A 19,902-nucleotide genomic window follows, 5' to 3' on the forward strand; every position below is an offset into this window, starting at 1 on the left:
TTAAAAAATCAACGCTACCAAATGATTGGATTGCTGCAGGGTGTCATAGAGACTCTCTTTAAATAATCAGCCCTTCAGGTACATTTAGAAAAGGTTCCAATCCAGTGCAGTGAAGCAGAAAAAGCACTAGCCAGAAATCCAATTTTAGTCCCCAGAGTTGGAGGCTGTGCCTAGTGGCATCGCTTGGGTATTTCACATCTTTCTGAATTTCAGCTTCTTCATCCCAAAACATGAGGTTTCCGGCCAGATGCTCGGCAGGCCCTCCCCATTACTGAAATGCTCTCATTTTCCCTGCCATATTTCATTTGAGTGTCCACTTCTCCTTCTGCCCCTCCCTCTTAATAACCCAACTTCTTTCAATAAAGAGAAAACCAGCCCATCATGACCTCATGACCAGGCAGACATCACTGAGAGACTAGCCCACAGGTCCAGGAACGAACCCACCTCTCGGGGGGCAAACCTAGCAAACCTAAATCACTTAACTGATGAGAAACAGATGTTTGACCTGAAAATGGGGCTGTGAGGTGAGGCTTAAAGAGGACAGGAATTAATCCTGGGAGCTATGGGGGTGATGTGCAGAGATAAAGTAGAAGGAGGGCTCAGAATCCAACCAGACTCGCATCAGTGCTTCCTGATCCAGGCATGTTCTGCTAAAGCAAACTTTAATAATACAGAGTTATAGAAGGGATACACTAAGCATGATTCGCATCTCTAGAGAAATGATTCTCTGGCTACACCTTATTTGACCAACTCCTAGTTATTCCTCAGGACACATTCAAGAAGCTGGTCCTGGCCCAGTCAGCACCCCTTGTGAGAAGAGGTGCTGGTCCTGGCCCAGCACCCCTTGTGAGAACAGGTGCTCCTGCAGGCTGCCACCTGCCTGGTTCTCCCTAACACATATGATACTGCGTTCTCACCATCGTGTTCACTGCTATAGCTGCCAAACCTCAGAGCATCTAAGATTCACTTAGGGATATGCTAAAATGCAGTTTCTTGGGCCCAATTCCCAGAGATTCTGAAACAGTGGCTCTAGAGTGGGGCCTAAGAATCTACATTTTAATAATCATCTCGTATTTCTAATGCAGGGGGTCTGGGGACCATCCTTTTAGGAATGTTGTTTTATTTGCATATTCTGTCCACCAGACTATGCCTCTGGGACACAGACTGTGTCTTTTATCCTTGTATCAGGGTGTCCAGATCAAGCAAAGAATTACTGATCAGTGAATGATGGCTGGATAATAAATACTAGGAGATGGGATCAGGGCTGGGAAGATTCCGGAAGTAACTGAGCAACATCACAGGAGATTTCCTTTCGGCTCTACAGGTCCGAGAAGGGCCCAGAGGTATTAGGATGATCCCCAGGCTGCACCCCAACAGTAAGCAGGACTCCTAGTCACTAGAACTATATTCCCAGAGACGCAAAGTGACATCCTGAGTGTCCCAGTATCCCTAATGTAAACGGGGAGAAGGTAGGAAAGCTGGTGGCTTCAACTGAGGTCTGGCATGGAAAGCCTGACACTAACCACTGTGGAACAATGGGGGTCAGAAAACCTGGGCTCTGTATCCATTTATTTGCCAGATTATTTCACCTAGCTGTGTCTCCACTGCCTCACCTGTCAAGTGAGGGACGAAGAAAGCTCTCCGAGCTCCAGACAGAACAGAATATACACATGAGCTGAGCCTCAGTGACCAGGCGGGTCACACACCCCTCCTGAGAGTGAAAAGCCGGAACAGCACTCGACACTGGGCTGAGCCAAGTCCAGAAGAGCCTCCCCCTCCGGAGCAGGGCTGCTGAAGCGTGGGAGGCCGACCCCGCTGCACTTGCGATGGGTCTAGGTCACGAGCAACACTCTTGAGACCAGGGAGCATGCGCAGTGCATTTACAAGACGTTTCTGGTAAGTCAACTGGCTCTGTGGGTGAGAACAGCTGGGTGTGATCAAACTCCTACTGCCTCTCAGTGAATCCTCCGAATGAGAAAGAAGAACCGAGAGGCTGATTAAACAGTCAACAACCTCTGACAGTGCACCTGCACGTGGTGGCGAGGCCGCCAGGCGGCAAGGCAGCAGGGCGGGCCAAAGATCCCTGGCTACAGAGAACTTGAATTCTGGTCACATGGCTACCACACACGTGGACGCAGATTCACACACCGCCACCAGCAAGCTGCAGCCAGTGTGCGCGCGGGAAAGCAGCGCCGTGGGGCGCACTGGTTCTCAACCTTGGCTCCTGGGAGACGCAATCAGAACTTCTGGGGCTGAGACCCAGGCATCAGAATTTTCTAACACTCCCCAGGGTGATTCCAGCCAAGTTTGGGAAACAATAGTGCAGTGAAAAGGTCAGGGGTGTGGGACCAGAATAACCTAACTTGGATGCCGCACTCTGCTGTTTATGAACTGTGAGGCTTTGAGAAGTTCATTTTGCCTTCCTGAGCCCAAGATTTCTTACCTTAGAGGTAAGGGTAACAGTACCCACTTTTTGAAGGTATGAGGATTAGAGATATTTACGTGTAATGCAAGAATAGTAAGCAACGGGCTCATTGTAGGTGCTCAAAAAATGATGATAATTTTGTGATTATTGAGAAGGGTTTATTTCACTCACCTTTACTAGTGGACCACCATGAAGTGTAGAGAAAAGGTAAGGACACAGGCACTGCCCTCAAGGAACTTCCAAGGATGACAAGGGAGATGAAGAGGCAAATCAACAGGGAAAGCAGAAGGGATGAGAGAGCCAGAGGAAGGCAGCTCATGGAAGCATTTGACCCAGATGAGGCTTATTATCTGCAAGTGTTTCAAGGGGGTAGTCAGGCTGAACGGGCTGAAGCTGAGTTGTGGAAAAGGACAGAGAGCCAGAAGTCTCCAGAGGCTGTGGCTGGTGAGGAGAGGGTAAGGAAGGCCTCCCGTGATGGCAGGGACCAGGATACCCTGTAGTCATAGTGCTGTGTACACCAGGTTCTCAATGTTTCTGAAAGAATAAATAAATGTACAAGCAGATAAAGGAGATTAGAGGAGATTCCTCAAAACCTAAGATTTGGGGAGTAGAATGGGAGAAGGAAGAGGACGAGGTATAGTATGAGGCCAGAGTTGGGTGGCTTCGTACCTCTGGTCTCAGTTTTCTCCATTTTGTTGTTGGCAGGAAAATGAGTGGAGAGGCCAAGAATATCGAGAAAGCCTGATGTCTGAAATGGCCCTTCTCCTCTTGGCCTAGCTAACTCCTACCCTTCTTTATGACTTGGGCCATAAGTCATCTCCTCCAGGAAGCCTGCCCTGACGTTCCGCCCTCAAGCTGGGTCAGGTGGCCATCCTCTGTGCCCTAACAGCCTCCTAAGTGTGCTTCCCCCAATCTGCAGTTGTCTGAGACCACATCTTTTTCCCCAGAAGAACAGGAGTGCCTGAGGGCCAGGACTTTGGAACTCGAAAGCACAGCAGTGTCTGGCATAGAGAAGGCACCCTGGCAATGGTGGATGATGGAGGAATGGATGAACACAAATGAGTGAATCAAGTAATGAACTGAGGTGATTGCTGCAGATAGGGAAGGGTGAAAAAGGACCTGAGTGTGAAACAAACCAGGTCAAGATAGCGTTAGAGTTTCTCTAAGCCCCCTCAGCTGCGTCAGCCCAGGTCAGGAAGACAGTCAGGTGAGTGGGAGCTGGAAGCAGAGTGTTGGAAGTGTCAATAACAGGATAAATGGGGATGACAGCAGCATCTACGTCACTGCACTGAGCTGGGGGTTAAATGAGAAAATGCACCTGAAGTCCCAGCATAATGCCTGAAACCAAGAAAAGCTTTCAATAAGGACGGCTAATACCATCATCACTTTCAGGAAAGACACCTCATTAGCTTCAGTACTAGTTTGATTCTAAAGCATATGCTTTCAGAATAGATAAGAACACAGAAGTGACTTTGCCAACTAAGTCAATACTGAATTTATGATCTAAGGTATATGCACGTGTGTGTGTGTGTATGTGTGTGTTATGTATTTGCCTGGCTGAGCTCCTGAGTCAGACAGAACTATTGAATTCTTCCTGCTGACACTGTCTATAAGGTGAAGAAAAGGTTGAAGCTAACCAATTTGCCTATTCAAAGCTTTAGAAAAGAATAAATAAATCTAGCATTTTGCAGAGAATCAATGGAGATGATCGCCTCTACAGGATCACTGCCAGGATGGGCACAGATGGAAGATGACCAGTAAGAAAAACCAGTCATTGGAAACAAGACAGAGAACACAATGGAAGAGACAGTCACTTACTTGTCCATATAACTTTGCCCACGTGAGCTGACATGACCTTGATTTTCTTATCTGTAATGTGTAAGTTGTAGAAGATGATCTCAGAGGTCTTCTTAAAGTTGGTACTGAAAGGTACACTTGGGGTAAAACTAAATCAGCACTGGACATGGCATCAGAAAATGTGAATTCAGGTCCCAGTTCAGCTGTTTCCTAACTGTGTAATCGTGAACCTCACTCTTCTGAATCTCTCTGGGCCTCAGTTTCCTTAGACGTAAGAAGGGTTAATAATATTCACAGCTTGCTGTGAACACCAAGATCGTGAAAGTACTCTTCTGGAGGGAAAGGGCCTCAAGAGTTTACAAGGGTAACTGAGAGGATATAAATGCTGTCACAGAATATGGTCATCAGGGAGCTGGACGGGTCACTAAACTAAACATGAGTGCTTGCTGCCTGCAGAGAAGACCAAAAGTCCCCATCCAGCAAAAGGCGCCTAGAGCTTTCCTGCTGCCTTCCTGCTGCCGTGTCTCTGATATGGACCAAAATACTTGAGGAGCCAGCGGAGGCCTGTCCTTTTCCAGAGAGCTTTGCTTTGGGTGCAGGGAGGTAGGGCAAAGAAAAGGAGAAAAACAAAACAAAACAATTCAGGAGCTTGGAGTCCAAAGAACAAAACAAGTGAAGTGTGTGTTTGTGGGCTGAGGACAAACAGGACAGAATCCTCAGTTCCTTGCCAGTCCTCTGGGCCAGGCAGGCTAAGGAAACGGTTCCACGGCAGGAGAGAGAGGGGTGTGGAGGGGAGGGGCACTGCACCGTGGGGCGTGGGGGGGATACCTTCATGGCCACGTAGTGTTCCTTCTGCTTCTTCCCAGCCTGCCTGCGTGCCGTGGAGAAGGAGGGGAGCAGGGAAGAGGGAGGGCAGCGGCCCGGAAGGCGGAGGAGGGAAGCCCTCAGCAGAGCTGGCGGCGGGGTTACTCCCGGTCAGTGCCCTCCAGTCCCCAGCTCCGGTTTCAAGATCGCTGTAGTCTCTTTTGTTCAACATGAAAAGAAACCACAGGATCAGCTGCTTGAGAAGTGGGTGGAGGAGGCAAATGAAAAAAAAAAGAAGTCGGGAAAGAGATCACATCAGCTTCCCAGGCCCAAATACTCTTCTTAAAAGGACCCCAGGAGGGTCTCCCAGCCCTGACCCTGTCAATGGCCTGGAGGGGCCACGGCCAGATTCTCGCTCCTGGCTTGACTCAGCCTAAGCCAGGCCTTCTAAACAGGACTGCGAAACATTTCTCTGCCAGAAAAGGGCTGGGAACAAACATACTCAGGTGTCTTCTGGGGTATTTTTTGTTGTTTTGGTTTGTTTTCCTGATGCTAGGGCTCTACTTTCTTCTTCAGGGATAGCTCCCGCCTGCTTCACTGAGACGGCTGGACCCTCCCTGGGAAAACCAGGGCTTCTCTGGGAAGTTCAGGGCTCTGCAGAGGGGAGTAAGGCAGGATAACCTGGCTGCTTCCTGGGGTGACTCCTTAGGGCTCGTGAGAGGAGGCCAAGAGCCTGGGGTACACACAGCCTCAGGACCTCCCTGCTGGTCATCTGGGCCCAGGGTTCCCTACCCAGGAGAAGTTTCCTTCTCTACAGTGAGGGCTTGCTGACGGACACCAAGACACCCCTGAAAGATCCCAGGTTTTGGAGTCTGGCTAACCTGGTTCATATCTCAGTTCCAGAATTTTCCAGTTATGTGGCCTTGGAGAAGTCACTTAGACTCTCTGAACCTCCATTTTTCTATAAATGGAGATCGGCCATACTAGGGGGTGGGTTAAGTAAACACTAATGACACTAAGTGAATACTGACTCACACACACTGCAAGAGAAAATACAAGCTGAAAAATTAAACAAGTTCAAAACAAATGTTGATAAAGTCTTGGATGACACTTATGTGAAGGGTTCCACAGAGAAACCAGAATATTTAGGGTCACGCTTCCTGAACCCTTTGTGGCAAGTCCCGGGAAAGCCAGAGTCTTCTCCTGAGACCAATGGGAGTATCACAACTTCAGCAACCACATATTCCTTATTCTACATAGAATGGAACTTGCATAAGTTCAACAAACTTCTAAATGGCTACTGAACCCAAAACACTAGAGCTATGGTTCCAAGTAGCAATATTTCTTGGCACTCCTTGAAGGCAGGAGCCTGTAATAAAAGAGATGCTGTATAAAGACAGGATCCCTGCCCTTGCCTTCCAAGAGAAGGTGGACAGAGGGTCAGGTGAGCAGAGCCGTGAGCCTCCAGCCCACTCTGCCACTCCAGAATCAGTCAACCTTGAAATCGGGGGATGGGAAGAGACACGACACATCTTTCCCAGATCCATCTGCTAAGGCAACAGCATACCTGTGTCTTACTGAGAAGTGGGCAAGGTGGGAGAGGTGGTCAGGAGCCCCTGGAATGAGGACTAACATCAGCTGATAAGAAGCTGAATGGTAACCAGGCCCCCAAAGAGCCAGTGGAGTCCGTGGCCCCAGAGGGCGAGGTGACCTGTTCACACTGGCCAGGAGCTCTGCTAATGCAATGCAGGTGGTGGACACAGTCGGGCTGGCTTGGGAAGCCCAGATGGAAAAGAAAGATAACACTGGGGAGGTAGCATTGGCAGAGGCTCCTAACACCACAAGTTAGGGATTAGAATCAGCATGCAGGGCCCTGAGAAGCCCAGGAACATGGGAAAGGAAGGGAAGATGAATTTATCAATTAGGGGCTGAGAAGGGGTTCTTTCCAGGGTTGGAAAGGAAGAATTGTTCATATATATAAGGTATAAATTACTTCAGTTTTTCTTACTTTTAAAATTAATAAAACGTATATTAAGGGACATGGTGGTGCTTTATCAGCAGAGGAAGGGGATTAACATGTACCGAGCACCAGGTACATTATATGTATTATTTTCTTTCTTTCTTTCTTTTTTAATACAAAGCCATTGTATTTTATTTGGCTGTGCCGTGCGGCATGTGGGATCTTAGTTGCGTGACCAGGGATCAAACCCATGACCCCTGCATTGGTTGCCCAGAGTCTTAACCACTGGACTACCAGGGAAGTCCCTGTATTATTGTCTACAATCCTTAAAACAAGCTTATGAGAAAGGTATTATTTTTCCCATTTTTCAAATGAGGAAACAGGCCCAGAGATGTTAATATCCTGCTCAAGGTCACAGAGCAAGCAAGTGGTAAATCTGAACCCAATGAGCTCTGGCTTACAAAGTTTTGGCTCTTTTCGCTCTATAGAAATTAAATGAATCATTTTATTCTTTTAAAATGCTTCATAATGATTTTGGCATCAAAAGCTGGTGACTCCACACATGCGTCCTGATACTGGAATAAGGCAAAGTGGCAGCATGGGATGGTGCAAAGATGTTGAGCCTTGAGGTCAGAGAGACCCTGATTAAATTCACAGCCTTACTCTGTGACCTTGGGCAAAAGATGTAACCCTGTGAGCCTCAGTTTCCTCATCAATAAAATGGGGATGATAACACCAAGCTGGTGCTGTTGTAAGACTTGAATGTCACAACATATTTAAATGTAAAACGGCATCATAACCTGGTACAGCTTAGTCTGTTGGACAAAGTGTCACTCTAAGATTGCCTTTCTGTGCCTCAATGCAACAGCGATGAGAGGGCTAGAAATGCGAAGATTTTAAGGAGAAACAAACCGGACTTCCAAACTGCTCTTTGCCACCCACAAGGTAAATAAATCTCATACTGGAAAAGCAAGAGACATGAAACACTGCTGTTGAGGTTAACAACCCAAACTCTTTAAAGGCAGCCTGATATTATGTGGCACATGCCTTCCTGGAATCAAGTACAACTGTGTTTTCTATTCTTGTCTGGGTAAAGCTGACCTTTGATTTGCTTTAGTTCAAGCAATACTTCAACACAGCAGTGCAGCACTGATCCCCCTGATGGCAGACCAAGCTGGGGCCAAGCCCTACCCTGGATGGAAACCAACAGCCTAGGCTCTGAGACGCTGCCTGGTTTTGACAGGTCTGGGAAACTTTCAAACTATGAAACTCTAAGGCTTCAAATTAGAACTTTTGATAAGTGCATACGGATGTGAATTGCAATCATCCAAAGATTTCAAGGAATTTCCAGTTTGATGACATAATGTTGACACATAGGTCAACTGATCGCCCAAGATGACCCCCAGGGGCCCCACAAGGACAGAAAACAAAGTTCGAGGCTGCAGCCTCAACTTCAGCAGCTGCGCAAATGGAAGGAAGGGGTTTAGGCAGGGAAGAAGTGGCTGTGAGTCACAGGATGTTCTTTGTACATGGGCTTTGGGGAACGTTCTGCCCATGTCTGTTACCACGAAGCCGGGACGTGGAGGAAGCCTGGCATTTCCCTCAGAAGCCCTCTTGTCTCTGCTCTGATGCCAGTCCATCCATGCCCAGTATCTTGTGACCTGGGAACTTTTCTGGCTAGCCTGGGCTGCTCTTTTGAGCAGCTCTTTATTACTCTGCTAGTAATAACATACTAGCAGAGTATGGAAGTCTGAAGTTCTAGTCCTATTCCTCCCCTTTGCCAGCTGTGCTTCCTTAGGCAAGTTACTTAACCTCTCTGAGCTTCAGCTCCTTCGTGTACACAAAAAGGAACAAAATTCCCTACCTCACATGATGGTCCTGCAATGAAGTAAAGTCTAAGCCTGGTGTTCCTGATGTGCCATATACTGTACTAAATGCTTTATGCTTATCTCATGATTCCCCACAACAGCCCTAAGAGAGGACTGTTATCCCTATTTTGAGGAAACTGACACACAAAGATGCTCCAGAATTATCTAAGGTCACACAGCCGGTAAGCAGCAGAGCCAAGATCTGAACCAAGGCAGTCTGGCTGCCAGGTATGCTGAGTCTGTTAATACTAAACTGTACTGCCCCAGTGGATGTTTACAAGATGCTAACTTTACAACCCTTTCCCTCAACTCCCTGCCACAGCCAGTCTCCAAAGCCTGCCCTGCCCTGAGGGGATCAGGTCTTTCTGACTTTGAAAGATCAAAGCAGAATCAAAGGTTCATGCAGTGAGTTCTCAGTATTACCAGTAAACCCAACAGCCAGAAAGTTATGATCCATTTCCCTAAGTAAAGTCCAGCATAACCCTTGGGACTTATTTCATAAAAGTCTCGGTCAGAGCCACATCAAAGAGGTCAAACGAGCCAGATTTGTACCATGAATATATAGAAAATACAGCCATTCCACTGACACTCAAAAATGTCACAGGGATGGAAAAACTCAAGACCCAAGTCAGGGTGTCAGGATGCAGGTACCGCTGCCCCAGATCTCTCCTCCAGTCCTTCCCCTTCCAACCCGTGACCTCAGCGATGTGGGATGTCTTCAACCACTACACATGATACAAACTCGAGAGGGGCCTGGGCCCATGATGCCACCTAGAGATGAAGGAGAGCTGTAGTCTGGATTCCAGGATTTGGGGAAGGAGCAAGGCACTGGGGCAGAGAGGATGTTTGAGCTGAAATGTCCAGCAGGAAGCAGGCTAATGAGCCCATTAGGTATCGCTAAACAACACGTTTAAGTTGCTCTACAGGAAATAAACAGTAAGAAAGCAAAGGGATACCTCCTTCCCTAGCCCAGTCCTGATCTGAGCAGCACCGGCCCTACTGGGAAGGCCTTAGCTCTGGCCAGCCTGCTGGTCACCCCACTGGAAAATGCCAGATTCCCCAAAGAGGATGCAGTGGGCTGGAGTGGTGAGCAAACCTGGAGGCCCGGGTGGAAGAGGAGGCCAAGCAAGTAGGCAGTCCTTCCTGTCCCCTCAAGCCTCTGGCAGGGGCAGATGCAGCTGTGTGAGGCCTGAGGCTGACACAGTTTGGAGGACTCTCTTTAAGAAAAAGAATATTTTTTTTAACATCCTACTTTGGCAATTTTTTGATTGCTGAGATCCCTACCAGCGCCTTGGAAGGGGGCTATGAAAGTGAAACTTCTTTAGCTTCTCAGTAAATCCACTTCAAGCCTCTGGGTTCATGGCAGCCCTTCCAGTAAAGTTCTGGAAGGTAAACCTTGTAGACGAAAGAAAGCCAAGGCTGTGCTTAAGAACTTTTGTCATTATTAGTAATTGAGACCCCCTGGTGACTTGGGTTCACACAGTGGATCAACTTGAAAATGACATGTGCTGGGATTTTATACTTTTCAAGGTGCTTTCATTTGGCCCTCAGAATACACTGTGAAGGAGAAAGGGCAGGTATTATCTCTAACCTTCATTCCACAAAGATTCACTGGTTGCTTACCATGTGCCTGATTGTACTGCTATCATGCTGATGCTTGTGACAGAGCCACAAGCAAGGCCCAGCCCTGCCCTCCAGGAGCTACAGGCAGGGGACGGCCCACATCACCAGTCAGTCCCAGGTGATCCCTCCGCCCAAGTACCGACCAAGTTTCCAAGACGAAACTGTTCAGGTTGTTTTGCCAAAGTCCCAATTTTGAGGCAAGGAAAGCTGAGGCCCAGAGAGGATGAACAAATTGGCAAAGCCAAAAGGCAGCCAGGAGCAGACGGGGAGGCAAACTAACTCAGATTAACTGCGTGTCAACTATGTGCTGTGACCTCGCTATCAGTCATCTACAATGTCATCTGATTTAATGCTCAACAACCCGCAGAGCAGCTAATCTCCACTTTTCAGGTAAACTGAGGGTCAGAAAGAATCAAAACATGGCCAAGGTTCACACTTAATGAGGGACAGAGCCTGAACTTGTGCTCCAAAGGAATCTTCTTGTGAGGGGGGAGCAAAGCCAGCAAAGACCTATTTCACCATCTTGGTGACATCACTCCCCCAAAACAAATCTTAATACAAAGCCCCAAACGCTTTCTCTTACAGCAGCATTTTCCAATCTTCCAGCACTTTTCGGTACGCGGGCCTCTCACTGTTGTGGCCTCTCCCGTTGCGGAGCACAGGCTCCGGACGCGCAGGCTCAGCGGCCACGGCTCATGGGCCCAGCCGCTCCGCAGCATGTGGGATCTTCCTGGACCGGGGCACGAACCCATGTCCCCTGCCTCGGCAGGCGGACTCCCAACCACTGCGCCACCAGGGAAGCCCTCTTCCAGCATTTACAAACTACTCGCACAAGTTTCACCACATCCACATAAAACGATGCCTTCTTTAAATTAACTTCAAGTAATTTTTTCCTATTTAACAGCCTCCTAAGCAATAATACCCATGAAATTGCAATTTGAGATGGGTTAAAATGAAAAGTTTTCATCTGTGTACTGATCAAAATCATCTCAGATACCACACAAGACTCACTCAGAGAAGCACTCCTTCTTCCCAGACTGCATCTCACAGAGACAGAATCTAGACCTGTCACTTTTTCTGGAGTTTTTGAGAATTTGTGCAACTTTTTGTACACTTCCATTGGACTGTAGTCATGACAGGGACTTAAGAAGAAGCAACGCTCCTCACCTGGACTCCCAAACATTAATTTAACCCCTACTCAACTGGGTGGTTGTCGGTTTAGGAAGAAGATAATAAAATGTCCAAAAAGTTCCAGTGATGAGAAAACTGAGTGAGGGGCCCCTCTGTAAAGCTTCCTACATGCATTTCTTATGAGGATAGTTTCAAGGATAATTAGACTTGTCTATGACTTAACTCTTAAAACTGGTGGTCTTCCCAGTTGGGAGATTAATAGAACAGCACAAGAGACCTCTGTAGAAAGAGCACTGCACGGGGCAGCAGAGGTTTAGCTGTGTTCCATTCCCAGAATATCCCTCTGGTGGCTGTGCAAACTTAGGAAAGTCCCTCCCCGCTGCTGGATCAGAGTCTTTTCTAGAACAGAAGTTCCGTATGGACAGAGGCCATATTTGTTTTGTACACCTCTGTGTCCCAGCACCTAGAACAGTGGTTGGGACATATTACATGTTCAATAAATACTGGCTGAACGTTTGAATCAATGAACCCATTTGTCTATAAATGAACTAACTGGCCTCTAAGGTCTCATCCAATAAGTGGAAATAAAACAATGCCCTAGCCCAGAAAACCATGGGACTAGAAAAGAGTATTTGAGCAGACACTCCCCTATCCACAGATTATCAGTGGATAGGCCAATGGATTTAGCAGGTGAAGTGGAAGGAAAAAACAAGGTGAGTCCTCTAACCAGATCACAGGAGCCCGGGAGCCCAGCACAGATGACAACATGGGTTGGTAGGTCTACAAGAACCTGAATGGCACTGTCCAAAGGGGCTGTCAGTCTCCAGCCTTGGACTGATCCAAGCCTCCAGCCCTGGTCCCACAGTCAACCAATGACTTGGATGAGAACAAAGAGAGCTATTTATCAAATTCCTACATGACAGGCAACAAGCAGCAGCAGCAAATAGAACATATGGCAAAACCAAAATCTAAAACGGTTTGGGTAGGAGGAGATGACACAGGGAATCTAAAAATGTAAACTAGAAGAGATAGATATTCTCCCTTTAGGTTCAAGAAGCCAACAGCACAATTCAGAAACGGAGAACAAGTGACTTGCAATACTGAATGTTTAAAAGGCTCTGTGGTTTGGGTTGACTGCGCATGGAATATGAGTCAGCAGTGTGACGTGGATGCCAAGAAGCTCACTGCATTAACAGAAATATGGTGCTCAGAGCAAAGGAGACAAAGCTCTTTCTACTCTGTGTTGGAAGACTGCTGTAATTTCTGATAAACTTCAACAAAGACGCAGACACACTGAAACACAACCTACCAGAGAAGAGGCAGAAATTGGGGGTGGGGGGTGACATTCCAGGAGAGGAATGGAGGCCATTTAGCCTAGAAAAAACAAAAGATTTCAGGAAGAGAGGGGGGGGAAAAAAAGAGCTGTCTTTTAACACTTCAAGAGAAATAGATTAGCCTCTTTCTCTGGGAGATAAGCAGACCAGTGAATAGATTCTGATAATTAGAATACCAGTATTCTAATATTGGGTATCCTGCCAATACCTGAAATGAGCTGCCGTGGGAGAGGCAGGCTCCCTCCTCAGCTAGGTAGAGAAGGTTGATGAGGGCAGGACTCTGAACCAAGGATCCTTCCCATCCACAGAGTGACAGTGCAAGAGAGCTGAGCCCATCACGCTGTAAGTAGGGGTGTCAGGGCAGAGAAACAGAGGTCTCCAAGTCAGGATCTACACCAACATACCCCAGCCTCAGACGCTCTCTGAAATCTAGAGTGCTCTTCAAATTCAGCAAAAAGTTACTGATTTCACCTCGGAAGAAGCACCATTTCTGCTGCACTTCCCTCTGGACTGAGGCCTGGCTCAGTGCTGCAAGACAGGCAAAGAAAGGTGGAAGCACTTAAGAAGTAGCTGCAGGGCAGATAAGAGACCATACTGGGTGAATGGAGAGAGAAGCCTTGATGGGAGACAATCATACTCAGAGATCTCTCTTCAGAGCTGTGCAGAGAAAGCTGTTTGAATGCAGGTTTGTTTTCTCTTCTCTACCCTGACTCATGTCTCTAGTTGCTCTGCGTCTAAGGAAGCACCCACTGAGATCTGAAACAACACCCGCCCCCAACCATAGTCTGTTTCTCTGCCCATGCAGTGCAGAGGCAGAAGAGCAAGCCCAGGTTCTCAGAAATGCATCACTGACACACAGGAGTAATATTGGCTCCCATTTATTGAACACCTACTATGTGCCAGAAACTGTGTTAGGGTTTACATTTCACATTGCAGGTTACTTATTATTTACAGCTGAAGAAATTAAGGCTCAGAGAGGTTAAATGGCTTGGCCAAGATGGCACCACTCCAAAATAGTCATAGCTCATGTTCACTAAGTGCTTCCTATGTGCCAGATGTGGTCTTTCAGCAATTAAATGGTTCATCTCCTTTACTCCTCAGAACAATCCTATGAGCTAGGTTCTCCTATTGTCTCCATTTTACAGATGAGAAGAGTGGCCCCAAAGGGGTCTAAAGGACTTATTCACAAAGTCACCAAGCTACAAAGCAATACATCATAGCACTCTTTCCTCTTGGTCACACTGTCTCTGCAGTGGAAGAAATAACCGTGACTCTGTCTCTGGTCCACCAGGCAGGGGGCCCCCAGGGGATAAGGAAGGACTAATGCCTTGATTGGTAATTGCTACCCCTCTGTGTCCTGTGCTGAGACAGACAGGTGTGCAGGATGGGGGCCTATAGGGCAAGAAAACAGCATCCGGCCTGACTGTGCATCCAGGAGTGGTCCAGCTGGGAGCTCCTCGAAGCTGACCCAGGAGCCCAAGCACAGTCACACCTGTCTCTGATGTAAAATGACACCTCCCCCGCACCACCCCACACTGCTTGGCCTCCCTTTGTTGGCAGATCCCACCCTGCTCACTGCCTCTTTTCCTGCCCAGGGAAAGCACAGTCTGGCTTCCCAAGAGAAAGCTCCAATCCAAGCCTGGTTTAAACTCCAGCACTTTACACCATTTCTTCTTTCGCCAAGAGGATGGCGAGTCCTCTTGGGAGTCCTCTCAGCAAACGCTGGCCCATCCCATTCCTCCCATTCCTCCCAAACACCAAACTGAGAAAAAAAGTACTTTCCTGGAGCAGTGGCAGCAGCTAACTCCTGATGGCTGCAATTTATCACTCATGCTGTTTAGAACCGCCAGTGCATGGAGATGATAAAAAGCAGACTGACTCTCAGTCAGCTTCGTTATTGCTTTTAAAGTCTCTACAGACCACGCAGGTCATCACGGCCTGCACCCAGGGGTCTGCTCCCACCGCCCCCTGCCCCCCGTGGTAGGCCACGGCCCGGGAGGCTGCTCCGTGGTGACTTCTGCAACCAGTGCCTCAGCCAGCAAGCTGCCTGCTCTCAGCTGCTTCCTAGATGGCATGCAGTAAACTGCCCGGGGCACACCCCGGATCAGAGATAAAGGTGTCACTTTTTAAAGCTCAGAGTTCAAGTACCCACCAGACTAAATCAAATGACCTGGAGGAAGATGAATTGCATTTTCCTTTTAGAAATGAATGCTTAACTTTCACTTCTCCAAATCAAGTTGCAACTTTAACTGCTCTTACATGCACGGAAGTACCCCGTCTGTAAATCTTCTTATTCATGGCAACCATATGGCCAACTCCAAAAAAATGAGGTTGGCAGCAACCTGCCGCCCCCCTAACGGTCCTAACGCCAGGCTGGTGCCATTCCTCTCTGGGAGGTTTTCTTCTGTGTCCCCAGAAGAGGCCAGCACACTCACTGAGTCCCTAGTTTCTTCTCAAATACATCCTGCAGAGAGGCCTTACAGCCCAGCCACTGAGGAGGAAAACCCCGTAGGGAAGAGCGAAAAGGAAAAAGCGCCAGGCCGCCTGGGCTGCTGTCTCTCCCTGGTGCAGGTTAACTTCCAATTACGAACCAATTTACAGAAGGCTTTTGCTTACCTGAGCTGGAACGCTCGATCTGGTATAATGTCCTTAGAACTTGGTGTATGTTCTTCATGCTGGTGTCTCTGTGGCTGTACAAAAGAAGTCGCCGAGCATCTGAGAACAGGCGAGACACACTGCAGGGGGTGCAAGAAAAGTAGAAAAGCCCTGGTTAGGCCAGCTGTCTCTCCAGCTTGAACAAAGTACCTGCCAGGAAGACCCAGCCTGGCTGCAGGGTCCTCCGTGGGCTGACCCTGACCCACTCCTGCTGCCCCCTCCTCCAACTTCACTGAGACCCTATGCTCACAGCCACCCAACCAGCAACCCTGCCCCAAATGCTCGTCCTCATGTGTCCATACAACCAAATCTTACCAGCCATCAAGGGCCAGCCCATGTTGCCGCCTCTCCAGGAAGCTCTCTCTCTCTCACACACACACACACATGCACACAGGTCCCCAGGACCAACTTATCCAAAAGACACAGCAGACACAGTGCCTAGGGCCCAGGATACTCTTATGGGTCCACAAAATGTTTAAATTTCTTTTAAAATCAGAAAAAAAAAATTCAGAAATTCAGAATGAATGCATATAATAATGAATCCAGCCTGGATTATACTCATCTTTATACCAACACAGTTATAAAATAAAATTTTTAATATTGTTGCAAGGAAGAAGGGGTTCATGAAAGCCACAAAGCCTAAGGTCCATGAACATTATAACGTGGCCCTGACTGCCTGGCAGCAGCTTCCTCTAAACTGTCCTGCTACATCTCCTGCAGTTCTTAGTCCTTTCTAACTCATGCCATGGTTCTGTGCCTTCCAAGAATCTTCAACGGCTCTTTGGGAAACACTTACTCAGCCCTAATGTCTGTTGTTGAAGCCAGGAGCCAGGAATACAAAAGTGAAGAAAGCAGTATCCTGGCCCTCAGGGAGCTCACACCCAGGACTGAGAAAGACTTGCAGATGAAAGACCGATGCAGTGTGATAGGGCAGCACTGGAGGCAGAGAGGTGATCTGAGAGCACAGAGGACCAAACTCTCCCAGCCTTGGCTGTGAGCTCCTTGAGGACAGGCCCCTCCCTCTGCACAGCTCTGTATCCCCAGCTCCTGGACCAGCCATTTCCCACACACAATAAGTGTGTGCTAACTGAATGTTTGCTCATTAACGGATGAAGCTGATGTGCTATATCTCCCTTCTCTACTTACCAACCAGTTTTTGGAGGAAAAGCCCCCCAACCACAGGACTTTCATCCACATAACGTTACTCCTAAAATGCACCAAAGTGAGGTCACACAGTCTTAAATCCTGGTGGCAGCTCTCTCTGGTCTCATTCTTTGGACTTTATCACCCAAACCGTCACAAAAGAAGCTTCACTCAAACCCAAACATTCAAAATTCCCCAGAGGTTGAGAAGGGAAAGGAAAAGTATTAACTGACAAGTTTGGGAATGAAAACCTGATCTGGTACTTACATGGACTTGTTAAAGTTTCCAACAACCCCGGGTGCCTCACCAGGAGTCGGATAACGGAAACAGGGGTTATTGGCATTACAGATAATCCCCTGAACCCAAGGAAGTGTTCCTGCAGAGGGCATGGCTTTGTTTGGAAAGTGGCCTGTTGAAATAGAGGAGGAGAAAAACAGAAGGAGAAACATTAATTCTTTGAAGGATTTGGGACTTGATAGGAACCTTTATCTCTTTTGGTTCCACCAAACATTGCTCCATCCCAAATCTGTCTGTCCCATTCCCCACATCCCTGAGACCTGCCACCCTGGACTAATCTGACCCTGAGCTGGAAATGTGGCATCGGATAGCGGTTCTTAATCTACTTACTATAGTCTGTTGAGTGGGATTCATGACAGCAGCCTTGGGGAAGTGACCAGAGGGGTTAATTAGACCATATACAGAAGGTGCCTGGAGGGCAGCAAGTACTGGCTCCTCATTCCTTCATCTTCTACCACTCACCTCGCCTTTCAGAGACACAGAGGGGCCCTGGCGAGGACCTAATCCAATTCCTTCACACTTGAAGGAGGAAACCACAGCAAGATAAAGTGGATGATGAACACTCAGGGAGTCAGTGGGCAGGACCGGGGGTAGAACCCACATTCCTGTGATCCCAGTCATGCTCCTTCCCTTCCACCTGTGGCCTCCTTTATCTGCTGGCTTTCCTCAGTCCCCCTGGTACTGTCCTCTGTGACCTCTGTTCACCTTCTCCACTAGCTCCCAAGCTCCTCAAAGGCACCTAATGAACGTGCTGACTTGGGGTCAGATGCCATCTCTGAAGCTATGCTAGTTGCTGTTGCTGCTTCTCCTCCCATCAGAGCACCGAGCCCCATCCAACAGGCCATCCCCTCTCTGTCCCCTTCCCTTCATTACAGAGGACCGTCTTGCAGACAGCAGGACTGTGTGTACAGGGGCTGGTGGGCTGCGTCAAAGGCCATGGGGCTGCTTACGGGGATCAAGATAAATGTGCCCTGGAACCAGGGGCTCTTAACCTGAGACCAAGCACGTGTGGATTCCTGTGACAGAAAGGCTGAGGCTCCACGCTCATCCTATTCTCAGGGTTATCTGTGACCCCAAAAGAGTTAACAACCATTAAGAACCATGGCTCTGAGTAGTGGAGAGCCGTATAGTTTCACAGGCTTTAGGGTCAAAACAACTGGGATTTACATCCAGTCTCTGCAACTTGCTAAGCAATGACTTTGGCCAAGTCACGGACCCCTTAACCCTCAGTTCCCTCATCTATAAAATGGTGGTAACAGTACAATCGATTTCGCAGAGCTGTAGTGAGATTTTACAAGCAAAGCATGCCGCAAAGTGCCTGGCAGAGATTAAGGCTCAGTGGATGGGCCCGTTAGGGTTACTGAGGCACTGTGGTGGCCAGCCTACAACAGTACTTCCTTGGCTCTCGCTCAGCCAGCAACACTCCTTCCATCACACAGTCCCCCCCTCCCCCAGGCAGAAACCCAGTTTTATTCAGCTTACTATTTTCATGCAAATGGGCTAACAGAGTCTCCCCAGAAGTTCACCCACAGCCAGGACTTGCTACACTTTGCATTTCAATATTGGGGTCCTTCTATCTTTCTTTTTCTTCTATCCACATTCCAACCAGAGAGGCAACATCCAAAGCAAGGATGAACCAAGATCTGGACCCTGTGGCCACCCTCTGCAGGGACTCTGGCCTGTTGAACGTTTACTCAGTTAATCCCCTTATCTCCCTGTTAATAGTTCAAGGAAAACCAAACAAGGTCCCTTGCCTAAGTCAGCTGCTCCTCATTCAGGGGAGATTTATGTAAACCAACCAAATACTCAAAGGACCAAGGGATTCTCCCCTTTAACCTCCAGGAAATACTGGCACCAAAAGCAGGGTGATGTTGGTCCGGCACACCAGCAACGTGCTTCAGTCTAAACCTTGGTGAGTGAAGCAAAGACCCTCCCTCGTGTGTCGTGTCCCACCTGATTTGCAAATAAAAGCAGGGTAAGGACTTGGCATTGGTGCACAGGATGACAATCCAGTAGCTTAATGGAGTCTCATGACCCAGGGAAGTGATTATGACCTTGATGGGTCTGGGTCAAACTGGGAAAGATTTATGGGGAAGAATTATATACCAATCCTTTGTTCCTAGAGACAAGACACCTCTGTAGGCCTCACCTTAACTCTCTGCCCTTCCAGCTAGGTCCCTAGAAGGCGGTGAGAACAGGAAGTAAGGTTGCAGTAAGTACATAGATAGTCTTATCTATCTTCCATAGGTATAGGAATTTCACAACATTCCTGAGAATTGATGGTCTGGATTCAGAGAGATTTGGGTCAAAATTCAACAACTTGCACAAGATCACAACCTCAGCAAGTGGCAGAGCCAGGATCCAAACAAACCCGTCTGTCTGATACCAAGGCCTACACTACTTCCCTTACACTGTCTCGTCTGCTTGTGATAATTCCTGAGAAAGAATAGCTTATCAGATGAAAAAGCTGAGTTTTCCCTAAAATGTGTACTTCAGTGGGGCTTAGGGTAATGCTTATACAAAATCCAACACACACTTGTTCATCGATCTTTGAGGTTCCAAACAAGAAAGCAGTGTTACCTTCCAGGCCCACAAACTGAGTGTGTATTATTTCATTGTAAGCTCTTTTTCTTTTTGGTGAAATCAGAAAATCACATCTGGTAGAATGTTTTGAGGTTTCGTGGGTTTTTTTAAAACTTGAATATGTATAATGTGTACTAGCAAATTAGCAGGTAAACAACTGCCACTACGTGCCCTGAGAGACACGGAACCAGACCGAGAACACCTTTCAAAGGTGACCCCAGCCCTACCTCTTCCCTGAAGAACTGTATCATGCGCACCTATAGGGCTGGTGGGATGTGGGTG

The 19,902-nt window shown here is 47.9% G+C and overlaps 1 protein-coding gene across 1 annotated transcript in view; it reads right to left on the reverse strand.

The window, feature by feature from the left end:
* The window catches only part of ABCA1 (ATP binding cassette subfamily A member 1), a 135,645-nt gene that overhangs the window by 83,011 nt on the left and 32,732 nt on the right, over nt 1–19,902 (reverse strand). Inside the window, 2 exon segments of the mRNA XM_029203213.1 lie at nt 15,559–15,677; nt 17,008–17,149. Coding sequence (XP_029059046.1) covers nt 15,559–15,677; nt 17,008–17,149 — 261 coding nt within the window.

Source organism: Monodon monoceros, unplaced genomic scaffold (genome assembly GCF_005190385.1).
Source record: "Monodon monoceros isolate NGI ecotype Baffin Bay Population unplaced genomic scaffold, NGI_Narwhal_1 Super_Scaffold_5, whole genome shotgun sequence".
NCBI classification, from domain to species: Eukaryota; Metazoa; Chordata; class Mammalia; order Artiodactyla; family Monodontidae; genus Monodon; species Monodon monoceros.